The sequence below is a fragment of the Haliaeetus leucocephalus genome, unplaced genomic scaffold (assembly GCF_000737465.1).
Source record: "Haliaeetus leucocephalus isolate CR32 unplaced genomic scaffold, Haliaeetus_leucocephalus-4.0 Scaffold450, whole genome shotgun sequence".
Lineage (NCBI taxonomy): Eukaryota > Metazoa > Chordata > Aves > Accipitriformes > Accipitridae > Haliaeetus > Haliaeetus leucocephalus.
The window spans coordinates 20,551,816-20,573,215 of NW_010972886.1; the positions used below are offsets into that span (position 1 = coordinate 20,551,816).

Here is a 21,400-nt window from a genome sequence, read left to right on the forward strand (position 1 = left end):
TCTCCTCCTCCTTTGTCCAAAACATAAAAGATGGATGCTTCTAATTTCAGCGCTGCAGCTGCCTCGTAACCTGATTTCAGGAGATGCGGCTAAGGGCAACGTTGGAGGAGGAACGAACGCCGGGTTCATCAATAGCTACGCTGAGACTGAGCAGTGGTGAAACAGCTTCTGCGTGGCAGTACTTGTCCTTGGGACTTGGTGTTTCAAGGCGAACAGACATCACATACTACGATTGGGAAATCCTGAGCATTTTAAAAGGAGATGCCAGAAAATCTGGCAACAGCCAGAACTGAATTGGAGATAGGCATGGGGCAAAGGAGGTCACATATTTCAGCACTCACCTACCCTCCCAGGATTTAAATATTTGCTATTAAAAGTTTGGGTACCGGGCTGCCCCCACAGCAGCTCGGGAAGATTGAAATACCAGTTACAGATCAATTTTCGCCTTAAGTAAACACCAATGCAGGATAAACAGCACTAGAAGATGCAATCGCAGCACTGCCGACCTCAGGCCGGACTTCTAGCTGCTCACAGCAAGGTTAAGCCTGGAGATTAATTAACCTGAGACGATATCCCTTATGGGAGATTTACAGCTATGGTGCTGGGCATGAGAAGCGGTGCCAGCATTTCGCTGCTCTAGGGGAAGACCCACAACCCATAGTGGAGCTCGCTGCCGTGTTGGAAGGGCTGCGGGCGGCGGGCAAGCCCACCTGGCAGAGCTGCGGCGGGGACCTCCCTGCACAAGGCAGCCCCTCTGCACCCTGTGGCATCCTCCTCGGCAAAGGATGGAAACCCGTTGTTGAAGAGAGGCAAAAAAGCTTTATCTAACGCACTGAAGATGGGGCAAGGCAGGTGCTTTGCAAGTGCAGACCTTCTCGTCATCAGGCACTCTTGCTTGGATCGTCATTGTCCTTGCCTGACTTTGGCAAGGAGCAAGGCTCTTCCCGTACCCTCTGGGTCGGAGCAGAGCATCCGCCGTCCCGGTCTGTCCGGCAGAGCGGGCAGGGGAGCTGGGCAGGGGAGGAGGGCAAAGCCCGTGGGCTGGGTGGGCAGTGCCGTGGTGTTACCCACTGAGCACCGTCTCCTCCTCCCGGCACCGCGCTGGTGGGTGAGCCGAGGGTGAAGGTCGCTACAATTGTGGTCTCCGTAACGGCAGGGGATAAAGAGTGCAAAATGAGCTTTAGTTTTGTAACATTAATTTTTTTTTATTAAGAAGACAGATATCTTATAGTACTTCTTTTCCTTTGTAAAAATGGTATACATGAACCAATACAAAATGTGAATGGGAGCAGATGGATATGTATTTTCTTACATTGTAACATCTTCCATGGACACCTTAAAACAGAACTGGCCTAAGGGGAAAAAATAAAAAGGCCAGGTGAATAAAGAACAAGGTTGTTTATCATCAGTTCTGCGTCCTTCATTTGTAATACTCCTTTAAACAAGGTTGTTCTTTCTTCACACTTCAAAATCCTAATGATCTAAAGCTGTACAAAGTAATACTCAACAATACATTTCAAACAGTGCACTGTATACTGAAGAAAAAATACATAAACCAATATACAACTAAAATTCGTAATCTCCTGTTTTTTATCCTGTTTTTTTTTTTTTTTTTTTTTTTTTTTCCAATGTGTGGGGCCGAAATTTTGCAATCTACCTGAGACGGAAAACACCAATCAAAACACATGAACCTGAGACATGTCAACATTGTAAGTCAAAGTTACATCGGTAACACTGCACTACGGTACACTTCCAAAACAAAGATGGGCTGCTCAAAACCAGGATGCCGATCCCGTGACCGATGACGGGTAAAAAAGCCCCCCCGAACTCCAACATGCTGACTGCTTCTCACCATGATGTGGTTTGGCAATGGTGCTGAAGGCTCAGAAAAGAGCTGCGCTCGACAAAATTTGCTCGGAAAAAAAGGGTATTTCTGCGAGGTTCTGCTCACAAGAAGGGGAAAGACGGAATACTGCTGGAGAATGGACTCGCTCTCTGCTGTCAGGCCATCCTATTCCCAAAGGACTCCCGCATTGTAATGGTTCTGCCAAAAACAACAATAAAAAAAAAGAAAAAAACCCCAACCCGCACGAAAACACTCCCCCCGAAACCCCTAAAAAAACCCCAACCTGACACTAAGATTAATGCTTCCCTTAAATAAATCAGCATACATTTTCCACATAAACACAGTAAAAAAAAGTATCGCTCGAAATCCAAGATTACTCACCAAAAAAAAAATTCAGCATGTATCATTTTAATACCGGCTTCTGATTGCAGTCTGCTACCTGTCACTTGCGATTCTAATTGACCTAGATTCTCCTTTTCACCTATGGCTTTGTAAGTCAGTTAGCACTGTCATTTTAGCACGAATTCCCACGTTTTACTTAGCGGGTAGAAAAAAAGGCAGTTTTGCTTGTCCGGCTGCTCTCCGGGTCTCCGCTCCAGCACGCGCTGGGGAAGGGGGGGAGGCGTTTAACCCGCCGCGTCCTGCAGCTGCAAAAGGAGGGGAGAGGACGACCAAAGCTGGGGGCTCGCAGCCTCCCACCCCCTGGCAGGGCTTCGCCTTCTCTAGCAAAGCAGGGAGAGGTCGGCCCAGGCAGGGAAGCGGGACGGGAGCGGCGTGCAAGGCAAAGGGCCAGAGCCAAAGTCCCTCCCGAGCCCGGCTGGGAGCAGTCCCCAGGCCCGCAGGGCCCGAAAGGTGGGCTCAGCATCCCTCCCGGGAGGATGACCCCCCGGTCCTGCTTCCCTGCCGCCAAAGAGCACCTTTGCCGAGCTCCAGCCTATTTCCTAGTCGCCGCCATCGAAAGCACCTGAAACACGGGCAGCCACAAACGGGTTCTCGCCGTTTGTTCATCCAAGCCTTTACGACGATAGAAGGAATGGGACATGGGCACACTGAACTGCAAGCTACGAAATCTAAAATGTGCTGGTTCTCTTCCGATGAGCTCGAGTTCTGAACGGAAAACGGTGACGAGAGAAAGAAAGAGAAACACCTTCAAAGAAACCCACCTACTCCAAGGGGTCGCAGCAGGCAACTCCGGAAACAGAACAGGGAAGGGGAAACGAAGAGCCACAGAAACCCGAAGGGAACTAATGCACAGAAGCCCCTCTTCTTCCCAGCCTCCCCCCGACCCGAACGAACAGAAATTAAACAAGGCACAGAATCTTCTGCAAATGACTTCACTAAACTAAATCCAAGCTGGACTTGGCCAAAAAAAGGAAACCCAAACAAACTGAGGTGTCGAACAGCAGAGTGTACTTTACGAGGAATATTTTTACACAGCAAATCCCGGACCCTCCCAGCCTCACGACTCTCCACCCAGTTGCTTTTTTTTCTTTAAAAAAAAAGACACAAGCTGGTTGCAACTTCCAATATCACTGTCTCTTTAGCATTTAAATAGGGCCAGTAGTAACCGTCCACGGTTGGACACCTCACAGAAACCAAGGCTGCTCTAGATGAAGTACTCTTTCTTTTCTTCGGAGTTGTTTTGTCCCCCTTCTGCATTGATGATGGCTGTGTCTGCGTCGGCCGCATCATCTGCTCCTTTGGCTTCGTGAGTGAAGTATGTACCTGGAAGGGAAGCAGGAGGTTGCATGACTCGTCGGAGGTCTCTGCAAGGTGCTCAGAGTGTGAGCAACGAAGCCGTGAGCGGAAAGGGAAAAAAAAACCCCAAAATGTAAAACACGAAAATACTAGGCTGGGCATGAAAAAAATAATGCCAGCAACAAGCCAGGCTGATGCCGCCCAGTGTGGGAGCTCCCTGCTTCGGCTCCTCCAGGAGCAGCCGGTGCTGGAGACCCCCAGGGCTGACCACGCACCGGACACCGATGTCCCTGCTCTGACCGGTGACGGTGCGTAGCTCCCTGCTGTGTCTTACTTGGAAAAGAAATTAAGTCACAACCATTTCCCCCTCCCAGAAGTGCACAACTATTGGTAAAATTGCATTTTATATGCTTTACCTAAAGGAGACAAATCTTTCACCCCCACTTTCTCTCCCTGCTAATGCGCTTTAGGTGGTGGTTTTTTTTTTTTTTTCCCTTTTGCCTCTTGCCTCAACGTTATTCACTCCATCCCGGCTGCGGTTGTGACCAGCCTCTCATCCTCTGTCAGCTTTTCCACATATACTAAATCAAGCTCAGGTCAATCAGGTTTTGCAGAGTGACTTCCAAATTTCAGTTTTAAGTTGCGTGCTGATGTGCTGGCTGCAAGCCTCGGGGCCAAGCCCAGCTGAGCTGGTGTAGCTCCGTGCATCGTTATACACGGTGACTGCCTGTAATACCCGGGACTGTAACAGGAGGTAGTGGGCAATGGAGCTCTTTGTGAAGAGCCAAGCATGCCCCATGATGTGAAACGCTGCTCCCGAAAGAGACTATACCTCGTTTGTCAGGTATCCTGCTGCCAAGGTGCCTTGGAAGGGATGGTGCCTCCGCCAGCACCGGCACCTGTAAGCCTCAGCAGCGGCACGTTGGGTTAAGTCTGTGTCTGGGGTAAACTGCTGTCCTCCTGTTCTAAGCCCCAGGTGCACAGAACATCGGTGGGCTGCTCCAGCCTTCCTCCTTCCCCCAATTCAAAGGGCTTTCGAGAGACATTCTTCCAGAGTAACAAAGGGGTCTCTCGCGTCAGACAGGACAACATCACGAGCAAAGAGACACACGTGCCGTGTCCTCTCATTTTCCAGTTTCGGTCTTTGTCTTACCTTTATGTCTGGCAAAATATCGCCCTAAAATGATGAGCAGGCAAAGCATTGCAAACACGACCACGGCCACGACGCCACCAACCACCGCATGGTCCACGCTCCGTATCGCCCCTTCCTCACCTGCACGAGAATCTGTTGAGATCAGAAGAGGAATAAGAATTTGGGACTTAATACAATGCACTCTGAAGGTTCTGGCTGCAGCTGCTCTCTGGATTGGAAAAGCCACCCTTGCGCTCTCAAAAGGAAATGGGGTAAAGCACGGAGCTATCTAGACAGATGAGTTCGGGCACGGGACCTTTGTCTGGAGCCGAACTGATCTGGCCGCTCAACTTGCAAGGTGTTTTCCACTATAAGCAGCAGCACTACGACTATGCACGTGGAAGACAACTGGGAGAGGGAGAGGAGAGGAGAGATGGGAGTCGGTGGTGGGTACCTGTTTTGGGCAATTTCCCTAGAATGCTCCCCAAATTTCAACCTCCCCAGGGGATGGGGGCACAGGGAATAGCAGTATGATATGGGAATATGAATCGTTAGCTCTGCAGAAACATCATGAACAAGTGCCCTGCTGAAAATATGTCAACTTCAGCCCAAAAAATTCCTTGACCAAAAACCAACCGGCCCAGCACGGTCAATGAGTTTGCAGCCGTCCTCTCCCCCAACCCAACAAGATTATGTCATTAAACACAACCTTTGCTGTTCAATGCAGTCCACGACATCCAGAGACACAACCTCTTAACCCAAACTATAAAAACCTCTTCAAAAGCAGATAGAGAGCAATAATGGTACAGTGCCTCCAATGGCTTTATTTTGTTTATTTAACTCCTCACCTTACAATTAGTTTTCTTTTATAAGTGCCTCTCCCTTAGGATGCCGTCACTCAGGAGAGGAATGACTTATTTGGTGGAGGAACAACTCCGAAATGAACCCAGAATGAGCTATAGCCATGTAAAATGAATGTATAGCAGTGTAAACAATTTTAATTTAGGAATGCAGCTACATCAACCCTCACTGCAATCCTAATGGCAACTGGGATTTATAACGTAGTAAAAAACAATTATTCTCCCGTTGATTAATACATTAACATTTTGGAATAGAAGCTAAACCATTGTCTCTTTTTTTTATTGAGTCAAGCGCGACACCTCCATTAAAATGATTTACTGGCCATACCTTACAATTTAAGCACAGCAGCAACAGAAACAGTAAAAATCTTTTAACTTTACATGATTTGTGAAGTCATATGTGAAGGATTTACCATTTAAATCTTTCACTACAAGAAGCACACGGCCTATAAATCTGTCCTGCATGCAGTTGCCCAGACACCTAAGAGAAATGCGTTTTGCCAGGAAGACTGAGAGTGCAAATGCAAGTCAATTTTTAAGAAAGATTTATCTCCGTCTCCCTCCAAAGAACAGAGCAAATCTCTGAAGCCTCCACCTCTAATAATATTTGAAGTTTATCGATCAAGCGTACAGATCCGTGACAGCTAAAGGTAATGGTGCTCTTTTGAGCTGCAACCTGATACAAAGCTTTCGAGCAGCAGCCCGGGATTTACACTTTCTATCGATATTTCCAATTCTGCTTCAAGATTAAGGACTGAGGGACCTAAGTAAATAACTCGTGACTGAGAGCACCATAAAGCGCCTTTTAATTAAAACAATTTAAGAAAAAACCCTGCCAGTGCTTCTTGGAGTAACTTCCAAAAAGCAGGAGCTCAGTCAGGCACAGGCAGTGGGACGCCTGGGCTGATTTGGGTCAGGGTGAGGGGCATGTTAAGGGATGCAACAGAGAGCAGCCCATCAGCGCCATGATCAGAAAGTCCCTTTCATCAGCTTAGCTGATAAGCTAAAAACTGGGGCCAAAAAAGATCCCCCTGCAAACCAAAAGCAACCCCTGCCACATCATCTACATCCCAGTCATTTCACTGCGGTAAGAGCATACCAGAGGAATCTGAGAGCGCGTTAAAGGGAGGGACTTTCTACATCATCTCCAGCAGAAACAGCCCGTACTGTGAACACTTCCCTGCATTTGCTGCTTTGGCAAGCAGCCGAACATCCCTGCTTGCCGATGGGAAAAATGCCCAGGGAAGCGCAGCAGTGTGCCAAGCAGACCACCTCTCCTGGGCAAAGACTCTGTTGGCTGCCCAGAACAGCAGCTGGGGAAAAATCAGCAATCCTGGTTGTTCTGGGTAGCTACCGCTCAAACACAGCCTTCCCACTGCTGCTTGTAGCTCGGTTAATCTGGGCCTTTAAGGACTTAGATCTCTGTAAAGCAAACGAACCCAGCTCATCCGCTGGAGCAGCTGCTTTAGACAAGTTCCACTCCATTTTTTTTTTTTTTAAGAAACTTAGCACCCAGTTCCACTCGGCTGCACTAAGGAGGAGACAGCAGCATCCCAGACTGGGAGGATGAATGTCTTGTTGACATCTGGAACAGCTGAGGGGAACAAACACACTGAGTTATGGCTCTATAATGTGCTTTGAGCAGGATTTTGCATCAAGAGGCATTTTTTTGTAATCACCATCAATTAAAGTTCTGGAAAGACAAAACCTTGGTGTGCTCCTCCTGGCAGCAGCAGCCGCTGTGCTGTCACACCGACCTGCAGCTGCAGAGCCAGCAGAGATGGGTTACTGGAAACTGTGCCGAAGCCTCGCACCCAACACATCCGTCATGGCTTCCCTTCCATTTGCAATCAAGTTGAGAGCAGGGAGACAGTGTTTCCCCAAGAAGGGACTTTTGCATAAAATGTGGCAAACCGTTCTGGCCAGAGTTATGATTTCGTCTACTGGGACAAGCAGGGCCATTTTTCTTAATTATTTCTGTTAAAAAAGACCTCTGCGAGGTGCCAGCCGCAAGTTTATTTTATGATGTGCATGGCTACATAGCTCAGCTTCAAGCTTGCACACTATGTAAAAATTAAATCACTTCTGAGGATGTCTAGTGGTTGCAAACCATCTAATATCAAGTCTGTGAGGCAGCTGACAGCGGTCTTAACTTGAAAGGTCATATATTGATATTTGTATTAGATCAGCAAGTAAAAGGAACAGCTCTTCTGCAAATGCGCGGGACGGGGATTCCCCAGCAGTGCTGTGTGCCTTAATTGCAGCAGCACTGCCCGACGACAAAAGAGATTCACGTGCTGACTTTCGCTCCTAACAACTTTTGACCTCAAGGCTACTCTATGGGGCAGAGCGATGCTGTGGCACACATACAGCCTGCTGCAGGCTGGGATCGTGGCATGGCTTGCTGGCGACAGGGAGCGAGAGCCTGCCAGCTCTGGGGACCTGCAGTAACATCCTAAACTCACCTCTGCAGGTGAAACGGGCAGGAGGACTGTCTTACAATAAATATGCCACATTTACAGGCATTAAAACACTTTGACTTAGCAAAATCAAATCTGCCTTGTATCTTTTCTGTGTTGCATCTATTTGCTCTCCAAAGAGAACTACTGACAATTTTTAAGAGAAACTCAAATCTTTGATAGGAATTTTTTAGGCCTCTCACGTATTTTTTCTTCTTTTTAAACAGGAAAGTAAAAGCGAGACACCTTGAGAGGCCAGAGACCACGACCTCCACAGCAAAGTCAGCGATGCCTGCAGCACTGCTAACGCTGCTTTCTCGCTCCAACTCTTAAATAAAGCTCTCCAGCGATGGAACTTCCCTAGGCAAGCTATTCCAGCGCCATCCCCTTTGCTAGATAGTGCTCCCTCAACACCTCCTCTCCACCTCATCAAACCCCATATGCTCCAAGGTAGTTACCCATGGTCAACCCAGTTCTGCCTTCCAGCACAGAAGGCAAGGCAAAGCCAGCAGCTTTGGAGCTTTTGGACAGAGCCCGTCTCCAGCAATTGTGGACACTGCTCCAAGCGAATCAGTTTGTACACTGTCAGTATGAAAGTGGCTGTTTCATTTTCTGTCACTCTTTACTTCTTTGGCAATTAAAAAAAAGTGTCGGGTCTACGGAGGAAGGAATCATTCCCTAAATTTGTGCCAAGGAGAGACTTGACCTTAAGAACCGGAATCTGCTTTAAAATGCTTTCTCCAATTCACAAGCTATTCCTGCTTCATATCTATGATTAAAAAAGAAATCACAACTTTATTACTGAAGAGGGAACAGACGAGATGGCAGGAACTGACAAAATGCCACATTATTTGCTAATCCTAATATGTTATTCTTCCTCAAGATTTGCTTTTCTCAGCACCAATTCAATTATAGATGCTACAAATCCTTCTGACATTTAATTCCCTCTTGTCAGAGAGTAGTAAATGTATACATGCAGAGCTTTCCCATTAAGATGTTAATATATATTGGAGCATGCTGGCCTTTAAATCGAATAATCAGAATTTTTCTATTAGGGTTTTGTTCCTGGTTTGCTTGCGGTTTTTTTGTGGGTGGGAGTGGAAGGAGGGAGGGAAGAGCAAGGAAAGGTGCAGACGTCGCTGCATGTTGTTCACAACATGCACACCTACGTGGCTACTCTGCAGCTACTTTGCACCTCAGCTGAACCTAATTTTGTGGGGTGGTGCTTTGCTTGATACCAAAGCACCTTAAAGGAAAACTGCAGCGATAATGGTACAATCCCCTTGCAGTAACTGAATATGTACAGAAAAAAAATCACTTTTTCTTTTAAACTGCTGTGACGCCTCCCCCAAGAGAACAGTACGGTTGTGCCCTGCAGTAGAGGGATGCCACAATTTTATATCATGTAGCACTGAACTCATCTGCGTGAGATGCAGACCTATATACAGCAGCAGAGAGCACCATAGTCCCATTTCAAGTGGTGGCCAATAAAAGACTTTGGTGGCTTTAGATTAGTTTTTGCTTATTATTTTGACCAACTGCTCACCTAATTGACAAAAAAGAGATTATACCACTTGAACGTGAACCCTGAAGTTTTCCTTTAAACAAAAAGTGCAATTCATGAAACGGTAGGTAGACAGAAAAGAAAGGCATTTTTTTTGACTGGTTCCTACTTGTCACCACACTAACGGAACTTATTCTGAGAGTCAGGAGTAAGACGTAGCAGATGTTCAGTTGGTTATCTTCCATGGAAGTATTGTCAACTAACATCTGCATTTTAAACCTGGAGGTTCTTAGCTATAGGGTTTTTTGCGGGGGGAGATGCTTTTTAAAAAATAAATGTGTTAACGATCACAAGCTTTCTAACATTTTTGCAGATGTAATTGTTTAAAAATAGCTTTCTGTGGACTGTCTCATGAGTATGAAAAAAGCTGGCAGATTTTAATAGCAATATCCTAACAATGTGGGTCAGCGCTTACAGCAAGGTTTAGCAGATGGAAGACTTTTCTCCTCCCAACTACTCAAAAAAAATGTTCCACTCAAATCTGTTTTAACGAGGCCTCAAAATACACACATATCAATCTATCTATCCATCTCTATGTATACTTTAGCTTCCACTCTTTTTGTAAGTGACAGCATCTCAAGATTAAGAGAAAGACTAGGTTGGACCTGGCTGGCTGTACTAGCTAGTATTTTAAATCTCAACTATACCCACTCTAAAAGCTTCAGACCTATCAGGGTCAAAGCACTTTTAACTTCAGTGGTCAGCCAGTTATCAGAATTGGGCCCCGTAAAGCTCAAAAAGCCAGGTTTGGGATGGCCTTTGTGAAGGGAGCCCTCTGCACGCACAAGCATCCTCAAGTGCCCGAAGGCCGCGGCTCCTTCCCGTGACCTCCTGCATCAGAGCTGCCCGGCCCCAGGGCTGAACTTGGCACCCAGCCTTTCCGTCGCTTCTAGCACTAGTCCTGGGATCATTACTACTTCAAAGGGTGTCTCTCACCACCTTCCTGATGTGCTCCAGCACTGTTGCCTATTAAGGCTCTCCATCTCCCAATACCAGAGGCGTGAAGCAAATGCAGCCTTTGGAAATGTAGCTGATCCCATTTTGACTTGGGTAAGTGCGTGTTTTGATCCAACACCTGCTGCGTGGGTGCTCCTGGCTCCTCTCCTTGCTCCTCACCTTCCTTCCTGCTTTACGTTTTCTAAGCCAATGCTTTGTAACAGTTTGGGGTATCTCTGAACAGCCCTAAACTTGTTCTACGCACATTTGTGCTGTAAAAGCAGAAAATTGATGGAGATTTTTGTGAAAACATAGCATAGACGTTACTTTTGGCATATTTGGATTTATTGCTGCACTCCCACAAAAATTTATCTTCTATTGCTGGGTGCAAATTAATTTCAAGCTCTTGATGGAGGACAACGCAGGCTGAATTTGCATGTATGCATATGTGAGTTTATACCCACGAACTCCATTGACAGAAGCTACTGTGCTTCCCAGAGGTTAGCATAACATCTGCCTCAAGGCAGGGAAAAGAAAACCTCCATCAATTTCTCTGAAGAATTCCTAACTTGGCGACCTTTTCTGGGCACGTTGTAGGTGCTAATGGCCTTAAGTCACGTGTGTGCATCTGAAAAACTGGTAGCCAGCTATCCCTCTTTCCTATGAGGCGGGAAACTGAAAGGTAGCACTAATGTTTCCTCATGGAATTTGCAGTTAATTCTTTTGTGGAAGAAGTTTTTCAAATGATGGAGCAGCACTAGAAGTTGGGGTTGGTGGGGGGTGCTGGTGGGCAGGGCTGGGGGAAGAACGGGCTGTCGTTATTTCAGAAACACTATAAAACACTTATCCCCGATGTGGGAGGACAGAAATCACTGCCTGTGTATGACAGGATGAGCAATAACATTATTCATTACTATATCGCGGCATTAAGCCTGCTACCCCTACTCTACTTTATTGATGGACTGTTAAAGAGTAGCGTTAACCCGTTTGTCGTATTGTAATTGAATTTGGTCTAATTTAAGCCAGAGAAATGCGAGAAGTTCATCCTTCTTCAATCAATAGGCTCCCCTTCAGTGACCTGTTTCAAGATCGCTTCATAAAAAATAATGTGCTTTGTTTTAATAAATTTCATGGCTGGAACAGGTGCTCAGTGCTTCTTGGCTCTTTCTCCAGACCCCTCTCTGCTAGAAAATGGAGCCCCACTCGCAATCGATAGCAATTGATTCATCAGCATCCCCCCTGAACAAAGGTGCTAATCAGGTTTTGATTAGTTAATCAAACCCCATGTGAAGGCTACATGGGGCCGTCTTGATTGTTCCCTATTCTACAAGAGGTGTACCAATGCTCTCGAGCAAAGCAGAAAGCCCGCACTGCACCAGAGGGGACTGGGATACAGCTGTGCTGAATGTGGGTAACCGGATTACTACCATCAGAGCACACAGCAGTGTGTATATACGTCTCTCTCCCTCTCTCTCCGCATGTTTGTGCATACGCACGCTCACAAATTTATAGGAGTTTGCCCTAGTGATCCCCAGCACTGCAGGAATTCCATCTGTAAGACTGTGTCGGGCTGGACAAGCACTGCAGCAGAACACGAAACCCCACGCTGCAGGAGCACATGGCCAACCCTTTCTGTGCCCTGGGCTCTCTGTACACGAGGAACCAGAGGAGGTTTGCGAGTGGCACGGACACACACAGCTCAACCAGGAAAAGCGAACACAGCTCTGGAAACTAGCTACCTGGACGGAAGGCAAGGGATGCATTACTTAATTGCACAGTTGGCAGAGCCTCCGTTGAAGCATTTAGCGGGACAGGAGTACCTGAAAGGAACAGCACACTGAGCAAACACCGCGGGAGCACCAACGCGTTCAGCATACCACGATCCGCCCGGGGCATGGGCAAGCACCCCTGCATCCCCATGTGCTCGTGGGTCGCTCCTGAGGGCAACTAGTGCCCAGTCCCGCCGGAGCAGAGGGCAGTGTTCCCGATGGAGAGCTCAGCTCCAGCACTCACCTGGACCACCCATCTGACAGGCCAAATGTGACGAGCCCAGTCCGCAAAGGGGATCTTATTTGAGTTTCCCGGGAGCCTGGGCATGGGTGATGGGATGGAGGGCAGAGTTTTGTTTGTAGGAGACAATGGCCTGGGGCTCTTTCTCTAGTGACACTGGCATATTTGACTTGGTATGATTACCCTTTGGGTGTACGTAAGTAACCAAGAGAGCAACAGGCAAACATTTGAAATTCTTAGGGGGAAAAAAACCCCAATCAGTAGTCAAAATGGATGCTCCAAAATGGGTGTATGGTAGCACACAAAGGGTGCATGCTCATCTGCTTGCTGTGGGCAGCAGCTGTGCTCGCACTGCATTCTGTAAAGTTTGGGGGCAATTTGGATTTGCGTTCGCGATTCAGAAAAAGGGCCACATTGAGCTATATACTTGGGAGAAGGCACTAGCCATTCAACACGGTCACAGCTTCTTGGTGGCGTGCTGCAGGTGGCTGCGCCGCTGGCACCGCCCAGGGACAGAGGCGCTGGAGGGAAAGGCAGGCCTGCTAGCAGACACCCATTTTGAGGAATTCCTTTGTGGAATTGTTTCCCGTTCTCTTCTTCATTCACCAGAAGGTGTATTTTTCTTTAAAAAATACAAATTGAAAAAGCAATAAAGCTTGTCAGAGCAAAACAATTATTTCCCATCCACATCGTGATATTCAACAGACACCTAGTACTTCTTACCTATGAGATCTGGCCCAGGCCTGCAATAACAATTATTAGTATTGCTCAGGAGTTAGAACACATACTGAATTAATCAATCATTTCTAACCTCTTGGCCAAAGCATACCTATAGTGGCTTACAGGAAGAGATGCTGCCGATTTGATGGGGTAAAAGGCAAGCGTTTTACGGAACGAGCTGAGGACTCGGGGGTTTGCTTTTTTGGTGTTAGTGTTTGCTCCATATTCAAACCCCCAAAGGGAACAGCGCTGGACCACAACCCTCTGGGGCAGGGCTCTTGCCAAGGAGGTGGCAGAGGACGGTGGTCCTGCCCCACAGCCAAGCGCCGGGGCCCGTCCCTGCTGCGCTGCCCGCTCTGGGCATCTTTACCGTGCGATACAGCCGGCCGGCACTTGGCCTCGGAGACCGCTCGCAGCGGGCAAAATGAGCCTGCGGAGATGCTCCGAGAAGCGGGAGACAAAAAAAAAATCCAGTGAATTTCTGAAAACGCTTCGAAACACTGTGGCAAAACATGAAGATCAGAGGTTTAGACGATGCTTGTACCGCTGACAGGACCCCTGTTTTGAATATACCAACTGCATCTGCCGAAGATGCTTTTATTTCTTAATCTGGATTAGCGGTAATTTGCAAGGACCAGCTCTAAGGATGTATTTATGTAACTTCCAGTCCAGTGTGGATGAAAAGAGGTTCAAACCATTTACTTGGTTTTGACTCGGCTGATAAAGCAGTTACCTCCTTTTTAGCCCCAGTTTGATGCTTGTATTATGAGAAATCACCAAGCAGCCGAGATTTAGCACTGGGTGTGTTTTTTAAAGACGGTTTCGCACAATACACCAGAGCTGAGCGTTTTACAAACATAAAGTTTCAACTCAACTGGTCTCCAAATTAGTGTTCAAAAAGTTACAGCACAGCAGCTGGGAGGCAACCTGAAATGGGAAGTCTTGCCGCTCTGCACACCTCCAGCCCCGCTTTCAAGGGTGCCACGCAGAAATGGGTGCCCAAATCAAAAAAAAGGGAGGAAAATCCCAACAGAAAACAGCGGACAGCCAAGCTGCGAGACCGTGCACTGGAGGAATGGCTACGTCACAGCAACTATACAATGCAACATGGCCAAGATGCAGAAATCAGAGTGGAACCAGTATCTAGCGTAGAAGAGCAGCGGTTTACCTATGTACTAGCCCTTACCTGAGAGATCCCCATAGTCCAGCTCCTCTGCCGAATTGGGCAACTGAGTAAAGCCTTACAAGTAAAAACAAACTCATTTTTCTCTGCGTTTCTCGAGTGACAAAAAACAGCACACTTAAGAACTGAGGATGAATTTCTTGGGGGGAAAAAAATAATGCGTCAATCACTTGCCCCCGTCTGCCGGTTTGGGCAGAGTAACTTGTATGACAGAATTGCAATGATTTCCTTTATTACAGACAGAAACATTCCTCAGTCTACACTGTTGGCACACAAAACATGGAATCAAAATCACTCATTCATAACAGCATGCAAAGACCCCCAAACTCTGTCTTTTAGTCACCGGGGGGCAACTTCCCAATTTAGCCCAGTTTGATTTCGGTTCTGTATACACAGAGCAATGTAAAATTTTCTTCCAATTTTCCAAAGTTCAATCTGTTTTTTGGTCATGTTGACAAGCCCGGCAATTTATCAAGTAGCGAATATTGCGGATCACATTTCAAAACTGTAAGGCATCTGTACGTGCAGACTGCGGGCTGTATCTTCTGCAAAAAAATCAGACAAAAACTGTTTTTCTAATTTTCCCAAGTTTGATGCCTTTATGGAAAAAGTATCTATCCTCAAAGCTGATAAAGCAGTTAGGCGAGACATGTTCTCGTGGCCACAGAAGGCAGCCAATGCTGTGTGTCAAGCTGTTATTTCCTATTTTGTTTGAGAGTTTGAGAAAACATTGAGGGGTCCAAAGGAGGGCAATGCGTCTAGTTGAGTGAACTTCTCAGCACAGGCTACAGGGCAAAACGGTGTCTGGAGGTCACAGAGATTGAGCTATTTAAATGAGGGATAGTACAGCATTGCTATTCAAGGCTGGTACTTGCGATAACTTACTCTTGCTGCTGGCTGCTAAAGCAAGTGCATTATCGAAGGGGAAAAAAAAAAAAATCCCATGAAGATACACCACCATCACCGGTCATTTGGAAACCTGGCATTGTAAGCTCGCAGGCTGGTAAAAATGCTGACTTTCTTTTAAACAGCAAAGATGGTAATGCAGTATAGTCGATGTACAGGCTGTCCCCCATTGGAAAGCAGCGAGCAACACATATGTATATATCTATAATGCCGCTCCTTCAAAATAAAAGTAATTTTCAGTGACTGTTTTTTAAATATATCAAGTCACCTGGAAGCTACAGTCGGAATTATCTTCTGAAGCGGGAAGCCCTTTAGATTAGTGGCAAGACTTTTGTTTGTGCGCCGCTCTCGGATTTCAGGGATTCCCCCTTTTTTCCTATAATACAATATATCAATATAATTACAGTTGACTCACAGAAGCATTGGACATGCAAACCTGGGCTCGGAAGAGGAGCCATTCAACTTTTATCTCTCTGAAATTGCTTCTGTAGAGCCTTCCCTTTCACTTAAGAGGAACTACATTTTCTCAATAATGAAAAAGGGCAACGTTGCATTTTTTATGAAGCAAAAAAAGTCTTTTTCAAAAGAAAATTTAACAATTCGACAACTCCGTGTCTACCTGCATCTGGTATACTTCGAAATGCCACCGAACAGTATTAAAACCTGTTGTGAGGCATTTTAAATACATGATAGATTACTTCTTGATTTTTCTCATTAAACTTTCATATCAGCTATTAAAGCCCCTTCTTTTCACTTCTGATCAGAATGAATTCAGTCTGCCGCAAGTCCCGTTCAATAAATGAAAGCTAACTTTTCACTCGCCTATCATTTCCCTGGCAAATAATAAATCTTGAGAGGGTGCACCCAGCAAGCCGAGCCACCTCTCCTGCAGCCTGACCCAAGTGGGTTAAACAACGACACCAGCACACTGGTTAGTGAGAGATTTCTATCACCGGAGCGCTGCTTTGTACTGCTTCCGGAGCTACCTCCATTTTTTAAGGAAAAGACAATTTCTCTTTCCTATCAAGCTGTAAATAACCAATTAGGGATTTGGCCTTATGCTGCGTACTCTGCGGCGCTGCACAGAGACAGGTGCAGAGAGCTTTGTGATGTTTTATTCAACTGCCCCAAGGACTGGATCTGTAAAATATATTTAGGAATGTTTCTACTACTAGGTGCATTTTTAAGTAGGGCATTTTCAAAAGAAAAAAAGGCAGTGGGACAGGCAAAGCTGCTTGATAATTTCAGTGCAGAAAGTACTGAGGCTTTTTCCTTCTACGCTGTCGCATTTGGCGAGATCTGCAAGCCGAGGAGTGCTCTGGCACGGCTCAGCTTTTTGCTTCAGTCAAGTAAAACTCCTTTTCGGAGACTGAGCGCTATCGGAAAAAGCAACAAGAGCTTAACATGGTAGTGTTAAATGTTCTCGTACAAAACCCTGCTAAGGCTGCAATTAAAAATTCATATGGGCCTTCAGGGAAGAATTTCCAGCTTATAAAATAATTTACCTGCTATATTACGGGCAAGGCATTTTCTTGTCACTCTTCATTCACGACTGGGATGTTTTCCTTATTTTAACCTTCACTCCAGACTTCCTGCTTTGCCAGCTTCAGAAGAGATTTTTTTCACCCTACCTTTTCATGAGGACAAGCAGGAATTCTGCCTGTGCTGAGGCAGCAGCGCCTTCTTTCTGCCTCGGTGGGGGAGCTGAAAAGCAGCTCTGAGCTTCCCCATCGCCGAGCGCATGTACATACATACAGGGCTGCCCAAAGACAGCTACGCAGCAAGCGTCACTCCTCGCAAGGGGCATTGCCCGTGGTCTTGAAAAAGCATTTGGGAGCTATTTAATGCTCTTTGCTTACAACAGGGCGGGGTCAAAATTTGAGAAGAAGTGGTGAAATTAAGTCATGGCTTTTGCTGTAGCAGAAGACCGTCATGTATAAGGTCATGGCTGCTTATACATGTCCTGCTTGTGCAGGGGGCAAAATGCGAGCCAGGCATCTCACCCAAAGGGTTCCCCCAGGGGTAGCAGCCCTACAAAGGCTGAGCTCCCCAGCTGGCCGAGGAGTAGTGGCAGCTGGGAAATTAAAAACTTGGTACGTCAATTTTGAGGGGGAGAGGGGCAGGAAAGAAGAAAAGGAAGGGCATTGCAGAAAAAGTGCTTTCTTTCCAGGTTGAGCAGTGGCAGACTCTCAGAGACATTACTCTCCTGGCTCCACCAAGGTCTGCCCGTATTTCAGCTGCAAATAGGCAGGGAACTGTGATTTCAGCCCCGCTGGCACCCTGACACCATGAAGGGCAAAATGAGAGGGAAGGAGGGCTTAAGCTCGGTAAACCCGGCTTAGTGCGGTGCAGCAGAAGCACAAGCCTTCCTGCCGGCCATGACCATGCTGTTATTGGAGTTCTGGCAATGAACAGTGCAGAGAAAGGAGAAAGGGCATCAGAAAATTTACAGTTAAGCTCTCATTTTTCAACAAAAGAGTTAACAATGTTCGTGCTTTAAGTCACTCATGCATCGCTGCCGTCAACTCCATTCCAGAAGGAAACAGGAATGGCAGGGGCTTTGCTACCGCTTTGACATGCACACACATACAGGACTCCTTCCCCCCCCCCTCAGTCCTCTAGGATACACTCCAAAAAATTAAATGACTCAAAAATCCTTTCCCCGATTGAAGTATTGTGCTGGTTCCACACTAGCCTTACATTTTGTTTTCTTTGCTATCAATCTCTTTTTGGTTTTTTTTTGTTGGTTTTTTTTGTTTGTTTGGTTTTTTTTCCTTCCCCCAATTCATTTAAAATTGTTTTTGGAGAAAATCCATTTGGCTGTAGTTCATGCCCATGCATTTCTAGTCATTCACAGACATGCTCACTCCCATTGGACATTGGTAAAAACAAATGGCCAACATACAGAAACACCTGGTATACTCCATACACACTCCAGCAACACAAGCTTGGAAAGAAACCCCAGAGTCTTCACAGGAAAAGCACCCCACAAGGGCAAGCGCAGGGGACTTCAGAACAAACCAGCTGGGTTTTAAGGCAGGAAAGTTTGCGGCAGCTCGTCTGACTGCGATGGCTTGTCATTTCAGCTGTCAATCTCCTCGCAGCAGCAGTCCTCCCCCACGGAGGGAGGTAGTCCTCGAGTTAAAAACATGCTTTTTGTGGCTTTCCCCAATACAAGTAAAAATGATGAAAGCCATCGGGAATTGCATTAAAGAAAGGGGCTGCGCATCCCCTTCTGCATCACCCATGCTGCGCCACAGCTCTGCCTTCAGTGATGGTGCTGAGCCTTCCCAGCTTACCTTCACATCAGAGATTAACCCAAGCTGGGCATCAGATAAGGCTCACCAAGACATCTAGAAGTGACGTCAGAAGTCATGTCAGTGCCATGGCTGCCTGATCTTTCCCAAATTTAGGGATCAACATCCGTACCTGTGCATTTCTAGGGCTGTCTGAGAAAAACGGGAAAAGATGGTACTATTTTCTGATACCGCAGAGGCCACTATTCTTTTGCCTGAATACATCTACCTTTTCTCGGCAAATTCTAATACTAAAGGCAGAGTATTTTGGCCAAATTGGAGTAGTGCTGAAGACTCTCCCTCTACTCTGTCTCAAAGTGCTGCTAAAGTGGGACACCTTGCAACCACAGCTGCGTGGTGCAAAGTGCTCGCTACGACCAGAATCACGGGGCTAAGAGAGTGGAAGGGGGATGGCGCCTGGCTTCCTTTCAGGCTGAGCCCCGCATCTCTCCTGACTTTCCTGACCGCTCTCAGACCACTTCTAAGAAAGCGAAGCGCCAGGCTGGTACTTTGAAGGAGCAGTCGGACCCTTACCACCTGAGTGAGCGCAACTGAGCAGACCTGCAGGGAATTAAACTGTGCTACCATCTTCAGAGTCAGCTCTTCGAGGCTTTCCCCACAGCTTAACAACAGGGTGATTAACATTTTGCCTTCACCTGACTTTCATGAGTGTTACCGTAGTGCAGGATGAGACGTCTCTTGGACTTTTATTACCTTGCCATGACTTCCGTTGCAGTAACTACAAAATTACCGATGTTGAATCTTGATATTAAACAGACGTAGGGGGATCGGCAATGTATAGAAAACAGCAGTATGCCTGAAGGCTTCCAATGGTTATGTCAAGTGGGGAAACACATCCAAGTATGTAAGTTATTTGGGACAAGAACTGCATGTCCCTCCACTTGATACAGGGCAGCACTGCCTAACCGTCACTTTACTCAGTCCTCCCTCCATCACTGCCCAACATAGGCCTCATTGGGAGGAGGCAGGAAAAAGAGGTGGTTGTGCATTACGGATTTCTGTCAACAAAAGAAACAGTTGATTTCTCAGCATTAAAAGAAACTAAAATAGCGAACTCAAATATGGATTAGCCTTAATGAAAATTGTCAGAGGTTTTGGTTCTTTAGCTGAGAAGTGAGCTGGTGCCAAAACCCGGTATGCTCAACTTCCAGCCTGAAGTGACTATTTGGGCTTGCTTCGAAAATGTAGGAAGCTAAGGAAGCTGTCAAGCTGTTAGCTAGGCTGCCTTGAGCAGATGAGAAGGGTTAGTTTGCTAGACTGCTATGCTGATAGGAAAGTGTTGCTATTTGTTTTCCAAATCTCCTTCTGCAGTGTAATAACGCCAACTTCACTGCTGACCTCCAGGGCGAGTGCTCCTCTGTGGAGCATCCCCGGAATACCAAACGCTGCCCCACACCGGCGGACCTGCTGGACGTGCTGTCTTATAAACTTAAAATGAAAGAAAAACGCTCAAGATTTCAAGCAGCTCAAAAAAATTAAATTTGAATTCCTGTTTTCAAAAGCCGGATTTCTTTTTCATGCGTGAAGCGATTACCCCGGTAATCAAGATGAGTGGAGAATCGCTCGCTTCCTCGGCACTGCTTGTACATGTTTCCACGGGCCTTGGGGGATCGGTGCTTGCCTGGCACTGGAACAACCAGCTGTGGAGCTCACAACAGAAATGACAAGACCAGACAGACTTTCCAGCCTTAAAAATGATGTTATATTTATGAGACCAGTCCACCTGAAACATGTTTTTCCCTTGAAGACTACATTTCCCTTTTTTGCTTCCCCTTCCCAGGCTTGTCTTGCCACTCAGCAGCGCTGAGAAATAAGATAAACAGGAATGTGATACCAACCGTGAACTGCCGGTTCTGTCGTCGCCGTTGTGTCTACACACGGGAACAGAGGATTGGAGGAAGGGAAGAAACAGGAGGAACAGCATGCAAAAAAAGGGAAAATGGAAAAAATGGAACAGATAATATATGAGCAAGCTTTCAAAGAACATTGCGTGACAAGCAATAATCAAATGAAAGGCAAAAAGCATTTGAAGTGAGTTGCACTGTTTAGAAGACATGCCTCCAGTTCAAAAGCTATGAGCCTGAGGAAAACAGTAAATTTTTCTTTTTCCAGGACCTTGCCAGAACAATTACTGGTGGTTGCAAAGTCAGGGGAACAGGAGACAGGGGAGAACACCGACACCAACGCTTTAGTTGGCAGGGACCAAAACAGAAGCTCAAGACCAGGACAAAGAGCCAACACTTGGAAAAGTGTTGGCAAACGTTTTTATGCATTCAAACATTGCCTTCACCAAAGCGCTAGGGGCCAGGGCCCAATTCATTCCCACCTCTTCTCCTCCTTCATTCAATGCAGGGAACCTCCCAGCACGTCAGTAGACAGCACAGCCTCTGAACCCAGACCATTTCAGAGGCAGCAGACAAATGCTAAAATTGAGGAGACTGCTAGAAACCTCACACCTAGCACTGAAGGCATGAGTGGCCCTCTGCCTCAGCTACACTGAACCACGCACCTGTAAGATGCACGGTTCTTTCAGCGTAAAAAACCTTGTTCTAGAATTGGCAAATGCAGACAGACATTACCAGTCCCTCCACCGCAACAGTTAACTGGCTAATGCTTACGGGCAATTAAAATACACTGGACATTTTTGGTCGTCAGTCTGAAGCTGACTTTACTCCATATGTATCATGTACCGCTGAAAATTTCTTGGCGGTTGGTGCCTTGCCGACGGAGAGATGCTTCCTCTCTTCACAGGTGTTTGCAACAGGCAGT

At 46.6% G+C, this 21,400-nt stretch overlaps 1 protein-coding gene across 1 annotated transcript in view; it reads right to left on the reverse strand.

Annotated features, from left to right (window-relative positions):
• Positions 1-2,805: 2,805 nt before the first annotated feature.
• The window catches only part of CADM1 (cell adhesion molecule 1), a 54,840-nt gene continuing 36,245 nt past the window's right edge, over positions 2,806-21,400 (reverse strand). The window contains exons 9-12 of the mRNA XM_010575089.1: positions 20,470-20,502; positions 14,412-14,465; positions 4,698-4,829; positions 2,806-3,571 (exon numbers count right to left, since the gene is read on the reverse strand). Coding sequence (XP_010573391.1) covers positions 3,453-3,571; positions 4,698-4,829; positions 14,412-14,465; positions 20,470-20,502 — 338 coding nt within the window. The 3' untranslated portion in view covers positions 2,806-3,452. The remainder of the gene's footprint in view (positions 3,572-4,697; positions 4,830-14,411; positions 14,466-20,469; positions 20,503-21,400) is intronic.